This window comes from Hypanus sabinus, chromosome 7 (genome assembly GCF_030144855.1).
Source record: "Hypanus sabinus isolate sHypSab1 chromosome 7, sHypSab1.hap1, whole genome shotgun sequence".
In the NCBI taxonomy this organism is placed as follows: Eukaryota; Metazoa; Chordata; class Chondrichthyes; order Myliobatiformes; family Dasyatidae; genus Hypanus; species Hypanus sabinus.
In genome coordinates this window covers 164128312-164142804 of record NC_082712.1, presented here as the reverse complement: position 1 = coordinate 164142804, position 14493 = coordinate 164128312, and the positions used below count along the sequence as shown (strand labels likewise).

Sequence of the window (14493 nt, the reverse complement as noted above, 5' to 3'; positions counted from 1 at the left end):
AGTCCTGTGGTGTACATGCTGTACTCAGAATGGCCCTCTGGGTCAAGGCAAGCCCAATTGAGGGCAGACACAAGAGACTGCAGATGCAGGAATCTGGAACAACAAAAAACATACTGAAGGATAATAAATCAGCCACGATCAAATGGCGGAGTAGACTTGATGTGCCGAATGGCCTTTTCTGCTCCCCTGCCTTACGGAGCTCAGCAGGTCAAGTGGAACCTGTGGGAGGAAATACATTGTCAGGTCAAAGGCCCGCACCAGGACTCTGATTGGGGGCAGATGGATTTAACAATTACCTTGTCTGAAAGATTCTTCTGCAGCATTGAATGATTCCCTCAGTAATGAACCGAAGTGCCAAAGTGGGTTTTGTGCACGTGTTTCTACAACAGTATCTTCAACAAAAACCACTTGACTGACAGACATGAATATCATCAGCAGAGCTAGTCTGACACCAGTATTAAACTGGTTATCTGGAGTGGATAACTAACTCACCTCGACACTGAACTGATTCTACAACCTATGGACTCACTTTCAAGGACTCTACAACTCATATTTTCAGTATTTTCTATTTACTATCTATCTATCTATCTATCTATTTATCTATTTATTTATTTATTTATTTTTGTATTTGCACAGTTTACCTTCTTTTGCATTGGTTGTCTGACTTTGGGTCTAGTTTTCTTCTGATTCTGTTATATTTCATTGTTGTACTGTGAATGCCTACAAGAAAACGTATCTTAGGGTTATTGTGATGTATCTGTGTTTTGATAATAAATTTACTTTGAACTTTGAAACTAAGTGGAGGTGTAACTTTACTTAAGCCTTCCTTTGGGATCAAAGAAGGCTTTGCTTGACTCCAATGTGGATAATGAAGTCAAATGTTAGGCTCACAGATTTCTCTTTCCGGTTTAAGATGGCCCTGCTGAAGCACAGCCTGTAGCTTCCCTTTCGGAGATGAGCTTTTGAACTCGCTGTACAACCTGGCATCTTTGCTACATGAACTGAAGCTTCAAAGGTGCACGATGGTTGTGAGTCAAATCAAGGTGGTGAGGCCTGGACCCAAGGGCAGGGAATGAGCCAAGTGTTTGGCCATGGCTGGAACGGACTTGGAGGCGATTTGAAGCGGCAGAACCGAGGTGAGGCGAGCCAAGGTGAGACAGAGTAGGGGCAGCGGGGCCCATGCCCCAGTGCAAAGAACAAGCTGATGTTTGACCGATTTAAGTGCCAGGTCAGATTGGAAAGGTCGGTGTGGGCAGAATCGAGGCAGTGGGTTCCGGGCCGAGAACGTATCAAAGCAGCAGGGCCCAGATCCGAGAGTGAGGAATAGCCCGCTATTTGGGCAATTTAAGCGTTGGGCCAGATTGGAAAAGTCAGGGTGTCGAGGCTGGAGGAGATGGACGGGCAAGTGTTGAGCTCACTGCTCACATGGTTTACTTGTCTCTGCACGGAACTGAGACTTCTGGATCGGCTGTGACTATTTGAAATAATGTTAAAATAACCTTTCAGTTAATAACCGAGATCTGATCTGGTCAAGATGGCACCAGTGTACAATGCTCTCTTGGTCGACGTCTTCCAGCCAGCAAACGAAAATAGCTTTTCTACCTCTTTTGCATCTGTTTTTCATCTTAAATGTGTTCCTGGAACTGTTGGAGCCTACGATTTACAGATTGGAGATTGTTTGAGTGATCCAGCGCTTTGCTAGCTCGGAGAAGATTCTGGGAAGCGACTGTGTACTCGAGACGAGATGCAAACCAATGTTTCATAGTCAGTTACTATCTTACTGTCCTTCCTTTCAGTTAGTCCTACGAAGGGGCTTGGCCTGAAACGTTGACTGTACTTCTCCCTATAGATGCTGCCTGGACTGCTGCTTTCCACCAGCATTTTGTGTGTGTTGCTTGAATTTCCAGCATCTGTAGATTTCCTTGTGTTCCACTTCATTTCGCAGTTTAAAGCATCTATTAATTGCTGACTAAAGTGTTAAGGAAGACTTGATACATCGAAATAATGTAGAAGGCGAGTGAGAGTTTCAGCATCGACTACCTGCCTTTTGATCACTGCCAGAGAAGGCATCTGTGAGTGGCCTATTGCTGTGGCAGGCGGGTAGGCCTCTGCACTCGTGTGGTGTCCTTCTCTTTCGATGAATGTCAGTGATATCATAGGATTATACGTGGTTCTGTGTTTATGGACTGTAGACTTTTTCACACTTATTGTTTTTATACGCTTTTTTTATCACCCATTCCTTTGTTGTTTTGATGTGCGAGGGGAGGGGGTTTGGGGGTTGTTGTTCTGTTAGCTTTTTGTGGTTGAATGGTCTAATTCTGCTCCCATGTCTTACTGTCTTATCAGGCCATGTTTGTTCCTCTCCAGAGCTGCGTGTGACCCGTTGAGTTCCTTCAGCATTTCATGTGTGTTGCTCAAGGCTGAATCCCTTTTCAACTTAGGAGAACGCACACAAAATGCTGGAGGAACTCAGCAGGCCAGGCAGCATCTATGGAAAAAAGTACAGTCGACATTTCAGGCCTACTGAGTTCCTCCAGCATTTTATGGGTGTTGCTCGGATTTCCAGCATCTGCAGAGTTTCTGTTGTGTGTGTTTTGGTTCAGGTCAGGGGAGATGTTTTCTCACACTGTAAGCAGCAGTGGAAGTGTGCAGATTTTGCTGCATTAGTAAACGTGCCTTGCAATCCACACTAGCTCAGGCTGAGTGCACTATCCATGCAGCTCGCTGGCGAGTTGCAAATAGTCCTGATTACCATGCACTGGCTGTTAAGCACTCAGGTGCACAGAATCAAGCCAGGATTACATCAGCACTATGGCACTCAACGTTGCCAGGAGACAAATGCACAAGTGGCAGGCTTAACTTCAGTATTGGCATCAAGCTTGGATTTATGCTCTAGAGTCCTGATAGTTTGATAACTACAGGTGAGTTTCTTTATTAATGTATCTCCAAATGGCTCTTCTTGAACTGTACTTCACAGATAGAAATTCCAGCTGAACTGCACTGAATGAACAATAGTACTTTCTTCACACTTTGTGTTCTACTGGAATAATTGTCCATTTCTTGCACTGTGCAGTAATTTACTGCAGCAAATGAACAGTTAATTATGTGTAAAATGTGGCGTATTGGTTCATTCTGTGTAGTAGCATAATACAGATTGTATCATTTCTGCTGAGTGGATCCTGACAATGCATTTGACCCATGCTGGAGTTATGAGAGAGTGTGAAAAAGAAAATATTTCTTTGTAAATATTGTAAATCCAAGTGTGGTTAGTGTAAAGGATGAATTAGCTTCTGTGGAATGATGGCGTGTGTTACTTTCTTTATCATTTATTCATACTTGCGTGAAAAACATAATCTAATTCATGCAGCTCTTAGTTGCTGCAAACTCTGATGGTAGATCTTGGACAGCATGTTTCATAGTGAATTTCCTTGAGAAGCTTAAGCATATATAAAGCTAACACACCTAACAACGACATAAAGAATTGTACAGATTTGTTTTGTTTACTATTGTGCCCTCGTAGAGCACATTTCATGACTTCCAAATCCATTTGAGAATGTGAGGTAATTTGTATCCTATTAAGTAAAAAACACACACAAAATGCTGGAGGAAAAGAGTAAACAGTTGACTTTTCGGGCTGAGACCCTTCATCAGAACATTTTGTGTGTGTTGCTCGGATTTCCGGCATCTGCAGATTTTCTCTTGTTAGTGATTGACTGCTTAAAATAGGTACTGCCGTCTTTGCTCAGCAAGTTCATTAAAAGAGTGGCTTACCTATTTACGTGAGTGTTAGCATGAAAGTGGTTGATCTGGCAAAGGACCAGGTTAAATCCTCCAATTTCTTAAGTGAGCCGAACGTAACTTGGGTGGCGGTGTAAATATTGTAATTAGGTTAAGAAGAAAAGTTCAAATTTTTGTTGTGGGCGTACATGCAGAAGATATAAATGCAATGAAAATTAGTTTTGCAGCAGTGACACAGCGCTTTATAAACTTAGTTAATTACTTCATTGCAGTTTCTGTAAAAGTTCTGTTTGGCTGGTCAGGGTTGTTAGCCCAGAGCTGAACCCCCGAACTTGGTGGACCACTCTTAGTCTGGTCTCTACTCTTTGACCTTTTTGGCATGGGTGACCCCACTAAGAGCCTAGAAAGGCAATATCACGACCCTATCGAAGCCCTGACTCCAGCCAACATAGCTCTTTGGGTCACTGAGGCACACAAGCCTCCAAACCACAACAAAGTTGTAGTCCTCTTGGAGGATGGCAAACGTAAATTAACATTAATTACATGTACCTTAGCCTGATAAAATAAACATAGTGGAACTAGTCTTCCCCTCCGCCAGCGGATTTCTGAACGGACAATAAACCCATGTACACTGTTTCATCATTTATTTTCTTTTCTTTCTCTTTTTCACTGTGTTTGGAATTTAATTTTATATACTTATTGTAATTTATAATTTTTTTAATAGTTATTTTTCATTGTAATATACTGCTGCCACAAAGCAACAGATTTCATGACATATGCCAATGATATTGAAACTGTTTCTGATTCTGTCGGTGTCTGTCGCGGTCATCTGGTGCTCCCAGCGTGGACTCCCCTACGTAAATTGGGGAACTGCTTCGTGGAACATCTTCACACCATCTACCGCAAAAGGTGGGATTTCCTCATGGCCACCTACTTCAATTCAACTTCTGTTGGTCCATGGCCTTTGCTACTGCAATAATGAGACTACTCTCTGTGGAAGAGCAACACCTCATATTCAATATGGGAGCCTCCAACATGACGTATGAGCATCAAAGTTCAAAGTGAATTTATTATCAATGTGCATGACACCCCTGAGATTCATTTTCAGATCGATAACCATAATAGAATCAATGAAAGACAGGCAACCAGTGTGCGAAAAATAAACAGTATAATACAAAACAAAAGAAGAAAAATGAAATAATAATAGTAATAGTAAATAAGCAATAAATATTGAGAACACGCACAAAATGCTGGTGGAACGCAGCAGGCCAGACAGCATCTATAAGGAGAAGCACTGTTGACGTTTTGGGCCGAGACCCTTCGTCAGGACTAACTGAAAGGAAAGATAGTAAGAGATTTGAAAGTAGGAGGGGGAGGGGAAAATGCGAAATGATAGGAGAAGACCGGAGGGGGTGAGGTGAAGCTGAGAGCCAGAAAGGTGATTGGCAAAAGGGATACAGAGCTAGAGAAGGGAAAGGATCATGGGACGGGAGGCCTAGGGAGAAAGAAAGGGGGAGGGAAGCACCAGAGGGAGATGGAGAACAGGCAGAGTGATGGGCAGAGAGAGGAAAAAAAACTAAATATATCAGGGATGGGGTAAGAAGGAGAGGAGGGGCATTAACGGAAGTTAGAGAAGTCAATGTTCATACCATCAGGTTGGAGCCGGTATATAAGAAGACCCCTCTGGTCTTCTCCTATCATTTTGCATTTTCCCCTCCCTCTCCTACTTTCAAATCTCTTCCTATCTTTCCTTTCAGTTAGTCCTGATGAAGGGTCTTGGCCCGAAATGTCGACAGCGCTTCTCCCTATAGATGCTGCCTGGCCTGCTGTGTTCCACCAGCATTTTGTGTGTGTTGTTTGAATTTCCAGCATCTGCAGATTTCCTCGTGTTTGAATATTGAGAACATGATGTGAAGAGTCTTTGAAAGTGAGTCCATAGGTTATGGGAACAGTTCAGTGATGGGGCAAGTGAAGTTGAGTAAAGTTATCCCTCTGGTTCAAGTAACTTCTCCCCTGTCCCCTTCTCTCTTTTTCCATTCCTCATTTTGTCTCTGCTCTTATCCCTTCTCTTCTTCTCATCTGCCTTTCACATCCCTCTCTTTCTCCTTCTGTGTTATTTTTACTGTTCCACTGTTCTCTCCTATAAGATTCCTTATTCAGTTGTTTACCTTTTCCACCTATCACCTCCCAGCTTCTTACATCAATACTCCTAATGACCTTTCCCCTCACCTGGTTTCACCTATCACCTTTACTCCTTCCCCTCCCCCAACCTCCTTATTCTGGGTTCCTCTTCACTTCTTTCCGGTCCCAATAAAAGATTGAACATTGGTTGCTTATTCATTTCGATAGATGTTACCTGACCTGCTGAGTTCCTCCAGTATTTTGCATGTGTTGCTTTAGATTTCCAGCATCTACAGAATCTCTTGTATTTATAATGGAACTAGTGCAAGGTGAAGTAGAAAGAAAAGAGATATAGTATGAGGTTGTGTTAGAGTTTCTTTCAGATTTGCTCAATAACCTGAAAGCAGTGGGGAAGAAGCTGTTGTTGAACCTTGAGGTGTGAGTCTTAATGCTCTTGTGCCTCCTGCCTGATGGCAGCATTGAGAAGAGGGTATCGCCCAGATGGTTGGGATCGCTGATGATGGATGTGACCTCGATAGTGTGGAGTGCTGTACCCGTCATTGAATTGACCAAGGCCACTACTCACTGTAGCCTCTTGAAGTTGCCCATTGACGTTTCTAAACCAGGCAGCCAGTTAAAATGGTCTCTGCATTAACTCCACTACTCTCTGCATATATAGAAATTTATCAGTCTTTGATCACATGCTAAATCAACTTATATTCCTAAGTAAATAAAGATGCTGGCAGACCTTCTTCATGGTTGTATCTTTATCCTGATTGCAGGAAGAAACAATAACCTGCTTTTTTGTGATCATTCTCCTGACTTCCATAATAACTGTGTAGAAAATCACTCAGCACGTAGCTGTGATCTTTGTTCAATTGTGTTGCATGTCTCTAACTCTTTCTGGGGTCTTGTAATTGAGTTATACAGCACAGAAACAGGTCCTTTGTCCCACTGTGTCCATACTGAAATTTCTATACACAAGAAAATCTGCAGGTGCTGGAAATCCAAAGCAACACACACAAAATGCTGGAGGAACTCAGCAGGTCAGGCAGCATCTGTGGAAAAGAGTTAGCAGTCAACATTTCAGGACAAGACCCTTTATCAGGACTGGAAAGGAAAGGGAGAAGTCTGAGATGCTGCCTGGACTAAAAATTATGTACCTAATATGTTTATTGCTTAGTCATAATGGATCCCTCTTTGAAAGGTGTAACAGTCCTTGTTTGCACAGTCCCTGTAGCATGCCATCCCATCTCCAATGGGACACTGAGATTACATCATTTGCCCCAGCTGAAGACAGTGAGTGAGGAGGGGGATAAAGTTAGTTATGACACTGTGGATTTTGTGTCCGAGGATAAAGATGAAAGCTTCACATCTGTGAAGATGTGGTCAACATCTGGTCAGAGGATTTTGCAGTTCATTGAATTTTAGCAAAATTGTCAATAGCTGTCACTGGAGACTTCACACTTGGATATTTGAGTGAAATTTAACATCTGGCAAAGATTTTTTTCTTTAATCTGCAGTTGCAACTCTGTGGGTTGAGCATAATTTGGCTCCACATTCCATCATCTGCAGTGTCATATGTCCCTGTTTTTCCTTCAATCTGCACATTTCTATCAGTTTTCGATCTGTACTATAATGGAGTCATGGAAGGATGCTGAATGATAGTCTTTCAGATTTAGTCAGATGATCTCAAGGTGAGTGCCCTCAGCCAGAAAGTCCTAAATTCAAGCCTTGCATCAGAACTTGAATGCATTTGCCAGAATGTTGCAGTTCTTATAAAGGGAATCAAACAAGTGGCTCTTCATTATGCTGTGTAACGATTGGCAACTGCAAACATTCGGCTGGGTGTAGAAATTCCAAAGTTGCTACAGGGGTCCCCTCTCCTCTGGAAGATGTGATTTTTCACAGATCTCTCCAGCATCATCTTCTGCTATTACTGATCTCACAAGAGCTTCAGGAGTACAGAAGTGATAAAATAATTTGAAATATTAGTTACATGAACTGCAAATGTGTTTTCATTGGTGTAATTGTAATGATTCATAATTTCAATTTCACTATCTGTCTTTATCTGTGGAATGAGCTTCCAGTAGAAGTGGTAGAGGCAGGTTCGGTATTGTCATTTAAAGCAAAATTGGACAGGTATATGGACAAGAAAGGAATGGAGGGTTATGGGCTGAGTGCGGGTCGGTGGGACAAAGTGAGAGTAAGCGTTCGGCACGGACTAGAAGGGCCAAGATGGCCTGTTTCTGTGCTGTAATTGTTATATGGTTATATGGTTTATGTTTTTGTAGATTAGAATTCAAATAATAAATAAAAATAACACAGTTAAAGTAATTAGAATGTGGTGTTGATAATGCCAAGGTTGCAGGTTCGATCCCTGTGTGGACCACTACTTTAGGACATCACTGTAGCATCGCAGTTAGCGTGACTCTACTACCACACCAGCACTCTGAGTTTGATCCTCTCAGTGTAGAGAAGGAGTTTGTACATTCTTCCCATGATTGCAAACAAGAGGAAATCGGCAGATGCTGGAAATCCGAGCAGCATACACAAAATATTGGAGGAACTCAGTAGGTTAGGCAGCATCTATGGAAACTAGTACAGCCAATGTTTCAGGCTAAAACCCTTCAGCAGGACTAGAGGAAAGAAAAGTTGGAGGGAAAAAGCTACTGCTCAGCTTGAAGAGCCCTCAAACGAAGACTCATGTGAAGGGTTTTGGCCCCTTTTCCATAGAAGCTGCCTGGTCTGCTAAGTTCCTCCAGCATTATGTGTGTTTCCTCCAGGTGCTCTTATTTCCTCCACGCTCCAAAGACGTACAGGTTAATAGGTTAATTGGTCACATGGGTGCAATTGGGTGGCGCGGGTCTGTTAGTATCTCTAAGTAAAAAGAAATACCCTTTACATTAAATACAAATTCTAAGTTTTGCTGCTTGTGTTCTAATCTTATTGCAGTACAAAATGTTAAATTTGTTAATTTAAAAACTTACTATTGACCTCTTTGTTGGCAAGGATAACTATTGTGTGTGATTTGACTTCTCAACCAATGAATGTGTCACAGCTGCTGGATGGAATGAGCTAACACCTGAGAGGATGAGATAGGAGGAAATGGGAACTCCCCGCCACAGAGATAATGGAACCTCTCTGGGCTGCTTTGTCTGTGGTTAGCAGCAAGTGCCTTCACTTTGACACTGACCCCACAATATAGAACATGATCCAGACAAGCTTTTCAGGGTCGTATGAGGGAATTCTGCATTGTGTCCTCTTGCAGTGGACTTTTTAAGGTGTGACTCTGTCTAGCTGCAAGGCAAAATATACTGTTCCTGATTGTGGAACTGTGTTATGCATAAACTGGTATCGACATATATCTACCTCATAGCAGTGCCAGCACTTCCAATGCAATTAATTGGCTTTGAAGTGTTGTGGAATATTCTGATTATGTGCAAAATGCCATCAGAGCAAGTTCTTTCTTTTAAAAATATGATGTTGCTAAACATTAATTCATGCTTTTTTTAATGTCACCTTATTTGATAAACACAAGAGATTCTGCAGATACTGGAAATCCAGAGCAATACACAACAAACGCTGGAGGAACTCAGCAGGTCAGGCAGCACCAACGGAGAAAATAGTGGGCCATGGGAGAGATGGAAGGAGGAGGGGAACCAGGGGCAGGTCATAGGCAGGACAGGAGAAGTAAAAGGGAAGCCGGAATGGAGAAAAAATACACATAGTTCTGTATTGTTTCAGCCTAGGCAGTTTTCCAAGAGGCAAAGTACATAATTCTTTTCCTTGATGTGATTTTACATAGGATTAATTCTAAGAAGCCTTGTCAGGCAACAAGAAAATTTGTTGTGTGATGTGCAAATTCATAAAATTATGATAAGAGTGCAAAATATTCCCCTCTAAACAGCAAACATTTTGTTCCTTTTGTAGATCTCTAAGTTTATCAGAGGCATTTGTCAGTCTATGATATTAAAACTGAGACAATCATGATGTACAGAATGGGCAACAAATTAAAATGCATTTAATGGCAAATAATTGGGCAAACTAAAGCCTGTTTCAGTTCAAGCATTGATTACGAAGGCTAGCTGGTGTCAATCCACACCCCACAGTAAATAATTCATCCACAGACACCTTCCTCTCTTCAGAACAGCAGTGGAAACAAGGGACTGCTGAAGAAGATCATCTTGTTAACCTGATTTGAAAGGATTTGTGTTTGTAATACAGTGGGATAAAGTAGCCTGCATACTTTTACTATGTATTAGTGAGCTTGTCAATCAAATTGAAATAACAAGTACTGTTATTGAAATAACAATAACAAAAAGAAATAACAAGAATGCCCGCAAAAAATGAATCTCAGGGCACTGTAAGGTTACATACTCATATTCATTTTTTGCGGGCTTTCACAGTGAATACAAAATACAAGGAACATAGTAGAATAAGTGAAAAACTGCACACAACAAAGTCAAAAAGCTGTGCAAATACAAAAAGAAAAACATATTATAGAAAGTAAGCAATAAATATTGCAAACATGAATTGAAGAGTCCTTGAAAGTGAGTCCTTGGATCAATGTTGGGACAAGTTAAGTTGAGTGAGGATTTCCCCACTGGTTCCAGACCCTGACGGTTGAAGGGCAGTGACTGTTCCTGAACCTGGTGGTGTGGGACCTGAGTCTTTTATACCTCCTTCCTGATGGCAGCAGGAAGAAGAGACCATGGCCTGAATGGTGTGTGCTGCCTTCCTGTGACAGCACTCCTTGTACATGTGCTGAATAGTTGGGGTGGACTGGGCTTTATCCAGCACTTTCTGTAGGCCTTTCTGTTCAAGGGTTTCCATACCAGGCCTTGGTATAACCAGTCAGTATATTCTCCATCATCATCTTAAAGAAGACTGTCAGAAGTTTTAGATGGCATACTGAATCTTCACAAACTTCTAAGAAAGTAGATGTATTGCCATCCCTTCTTTGTAGTGGCACTTATCTGTTGGGCCCAGGACAGATCTTCTGAATTGATCACGCCAAAGTACTTAATATTGCTGACCCTCTCCACCTCTGATAACCTAATGAAGATTGGCTCATGGACCTCTGGTTTCCTCCTCCTGTAGTTCAATAATTAGCTGTTTGGTTCTGCTGCCATTGAGTGAGAGTTTGTTGTTGTAGGAGCACTCGGCCTAATTTTCAGCCTCCTTTCAAATAAACAGAAAAAAAAAACAGGTGATGTTTCAGGCTGAGAACCTTCAACAGGACTGGAATGGAAGGGGGAAGAAGCCAGAAGAAGAATGGGGGAAGGATGAGAAGAAGTAGAAGCTGGAAGCTAGAAATACAAACTGGAAGTATCACCTTCTAACTTGTAGTCCTTCCTCACCCCTCACTTTCTTATTCTAGCTTTTCTCCCTTCCTCTCCATCATGGTGAAGGGTCTCGGTCTGAAACATCAAATGTTTATTCCTTTCCATGGATGCTACTCGACCTGCTGAGTTCCTCCAGTATTTTATAAGGTCATATCTCCTTTCAGCAAAATTAGAAATTCCTTCTATTTGTTCATCTTCAACACTTAATTGTATTCCTTCTGTTTTTTCTTTAGCAGCGGTGACTGCAATTATACATTCTTATATTTACAAGCTAGTCTTTGCTAGACATGTTGGATAAGTGAGTTGGAGAAATGACAAGAAAAGTCAGCAGTATTCGATGATTTTTTTTTCTCTCTCTCCCCCATTTTTGGTTGATCAGTTGGTCATTTGAAAGCAGCTGAAGAAAACATCTGAATTGTCCTTGGAAGTTAACATCTCATTTGAAGTAGATTGAATAATCTCTTGCTCAGTGAAACAATTTAAATTGCTCTTTCTCTTTGTGTCCATCTTTCTCTAGATTGAAAATATTGATGTGTGCCTGAGTTTCTTGGCTGCCAAAGGAGTTAATATACAGGGTCTTTCAGCAGAAGGTAAGAAACACAATGTGGTCTCAAGCCACATTGGCTGTTAAGCAGAAATGTTGTCAATTCATCTCCAGTGTTGGACAACTTTATCACTTCAAATCTTTCTTTACAAGCCACTTTATGGTGTGTACAGTTTAGGCAGGAGGCATATTAGTTTAGCTTTCTTCCATAACCATATTTTTAACACTCCAAGCTAACTGTCCAAAGTGCTTTTTGAAATTTGACTATGTTCAAGAACATAAGAAAATTTGTATAATTATCTAAACCTCCCAACTGCCACATTATCAACACTTGCTAGAAACAGTAAAACCACTTGAGCCCACTGAATCCTGCGTATCTCATTGTCAGTGAGTTAGTGATGTTTGGAGCTGGCTCCTCATCTCTATAGAATCATCTGGCAAAAGGTGGTTATTGGAGAAGAGGAAAAACTCCGAGATTGATGGTGATGAGCCCCATTTTCTCTCAAGCAGAAGTCCAGTATGCTTCCCTAGCAAGAAATGAAATGTTACAGCATGTAGTTAGCTCAAATGCTTGAAGTATGTTCTGGATGTGGACTAGAAATACTTGCCTGTCTTCAGGATGTGAAAGATTCAGAATAGAAACAGGCAGCTTATGCTGTCAAATGTATAAAACCACATATGTCTTCATATATGTAACCAAAAACACCAGCTCTGAGTTTTTGTGGTTAAAATACAATGTATCATGCAAGTGGCCCTTTGAAGCACAGTAATTTGGATTTGAATCTAATCCTTCCTCAGACATGTTCAGTCCCACTGCCCAAGAGTTTAGTTTAATTGATTCCTTTGCTGTAATTTTTGATAACATTGGTCTTAATATGCATCTTTTGCAAACACTGCTGTCATGGAGTCATAGAACACTACAGCACAGAAACAGACCCCTCAGCCCATCTATTCCATGCCAAACTAATCTGCCTAGCCCCATCCTGCTCCTGGGCCATAGCCCTCCATTCCCCTCCCATCATGTAACTATCTAAATTCAATGTTGAAATTGAATCTGTATCCACCACTTATGCTGGCAGCTCGTTCCACACTCTCACTACTGTCCGAGTGAAGAAGTTCCCCCTCATGTTCCCCTTAAACTTTTCACCTTTAAGCCTTAACCTATGACCTCTAATTCGTGTCTCACCCAACCTCAGTGGAAAAAGCTTGCTATCTATACCCTTCATAATTTTGTATACCTCTGTCAAATCTCGTCTCATTTTCCTATGCTCCAGACAATAAAGTCCTAACCTATTTAACCTTAACTTATAACTCAGGTCCTCAAGTCCCAGCAACGCCCTTGTAAATTTTTTCTGCACTCTTTCAATTTTATTGATATCTCTTTTGTTGGTAGGAGACCAGGACTTCACAGAATACTCCAAATTAGGCCTCAACAACATCTTGTACAACTTCAACATAGCATTGCAATTCCTGTTCTCAGTACCTTCAAAGGGAAGTTTAAAGAACTGTTCTTTCAAATATATCCAGCATATCTGTTCCAGATATAAACAATACTATATCTCAAATAGATTCATTCCAGATTGTATACAATTATTATTGCCATAACCTCTGCAAAATGTTGTATGTGGCAGAAAATTAGTTAACAGGTTAAAGGTGTTGAATTAGCTTTCTGTGGAAGGTATGGCATGTTTTGTTTCAGGGTTTAATGCTCCGGTATCTGGGCATTACTGGCAAGTCCCATGTTGGCTGTCTGAGAAAATTTAAACCATGTGAATATGAATTGTTTTCTCATCAAGTCATCTTGAACTGGTACAGTGGGGTTTGGAAAGCAGTGCAACAGCATGCTTTCATCAAAATTATTAAATCCATCTTCAAATTAAGTGACATAAACTAACTTTGTTGAAGCATCTATACTCTGGAGGAATGTGGAGATTACTGAAGAAAACACGGTGCTCATTTAAGTGTTTGTGTGCATGGTATGCACTCAATGGCCACTTTGTCAAAGGCCCTCCATTAGTTGGGGTCAACCATGGATGTTGCATCCCTGCTGTCTATGTGATACACAGGGCAGTACGATATGGAGAGCAAGCTGTTGCCCATGTAGCAGGCTCCCTCGCTCCACAAGCAGCTGATGAATCCAAAAGAATGGCAGAGGCCGATGCAGTTTGGCACCATCGGCATTACAGGAGATGCCAGTCAGTGTTGAACTCCATGCAGAACTGTCTAAGGGACTCCAGTTCTGAAATTTTCCTCAGGGTTTTCTACCCAAAGCATTCCCTGTTGAAAGGGTGTATCCACAAGGCAGCAGAGGTTTGAGATCAGAGCTTTCGTTGTCTGAGATGACTTGCCAACCATGGTTAATGAGCCCTATCTACCTGAAGCGACTGGTTTTAAGGCTTCACCTTTGTCCTTTCTCCTGCCAGAAGAAATGGCTCTGAGTTTAGTAGCTAAGCCACACATGAGGAGATTTGGTACATCAACAAAACCACTCAAAAATGTCTACAGATGTACTGTGGAGAGCATTCTGACAGGCTGCATCACTGTCTTACTGCTTAGGACCGAAAAAAGCTACATAAATTTAGTCTGCTCCATCTGGAGTACTAGCGTACAAAGTACCCAGGACCTCTTCAAGGAGTAGTGTTTCAGAAACATAGTGTCAATTATTAAGGACCCCCAGCACCCAGGGCATGCCCTTTTCTCACTGTTATCATCAGGTAGGAGATACAGAAGCCTGAAGGCACA

At 41.6% G+C, this 14493-nt stretch overlaps 1 protein-coding gene across 1 annotated transcript in view; it reads left to right on the top strand.

The window, feature by feature from the left end:
* The window catches only part of nav2a (neuron navigator 2a), a 498795-nt gene that overhangs the window by 146403 nt on the left and 337899 nt on the right, over positions 1-14493 (top strand). The window contains exon 4 of the mRNA XM_059976038.1: positions 11725-11797. Within this exon, the coding sequence (XP_059832021.1) occupies positions 11725-11797 (73 nt within the window). The remainder of the gene's footprint in view (positions 1-11724; positions 11798-14493) is intronic.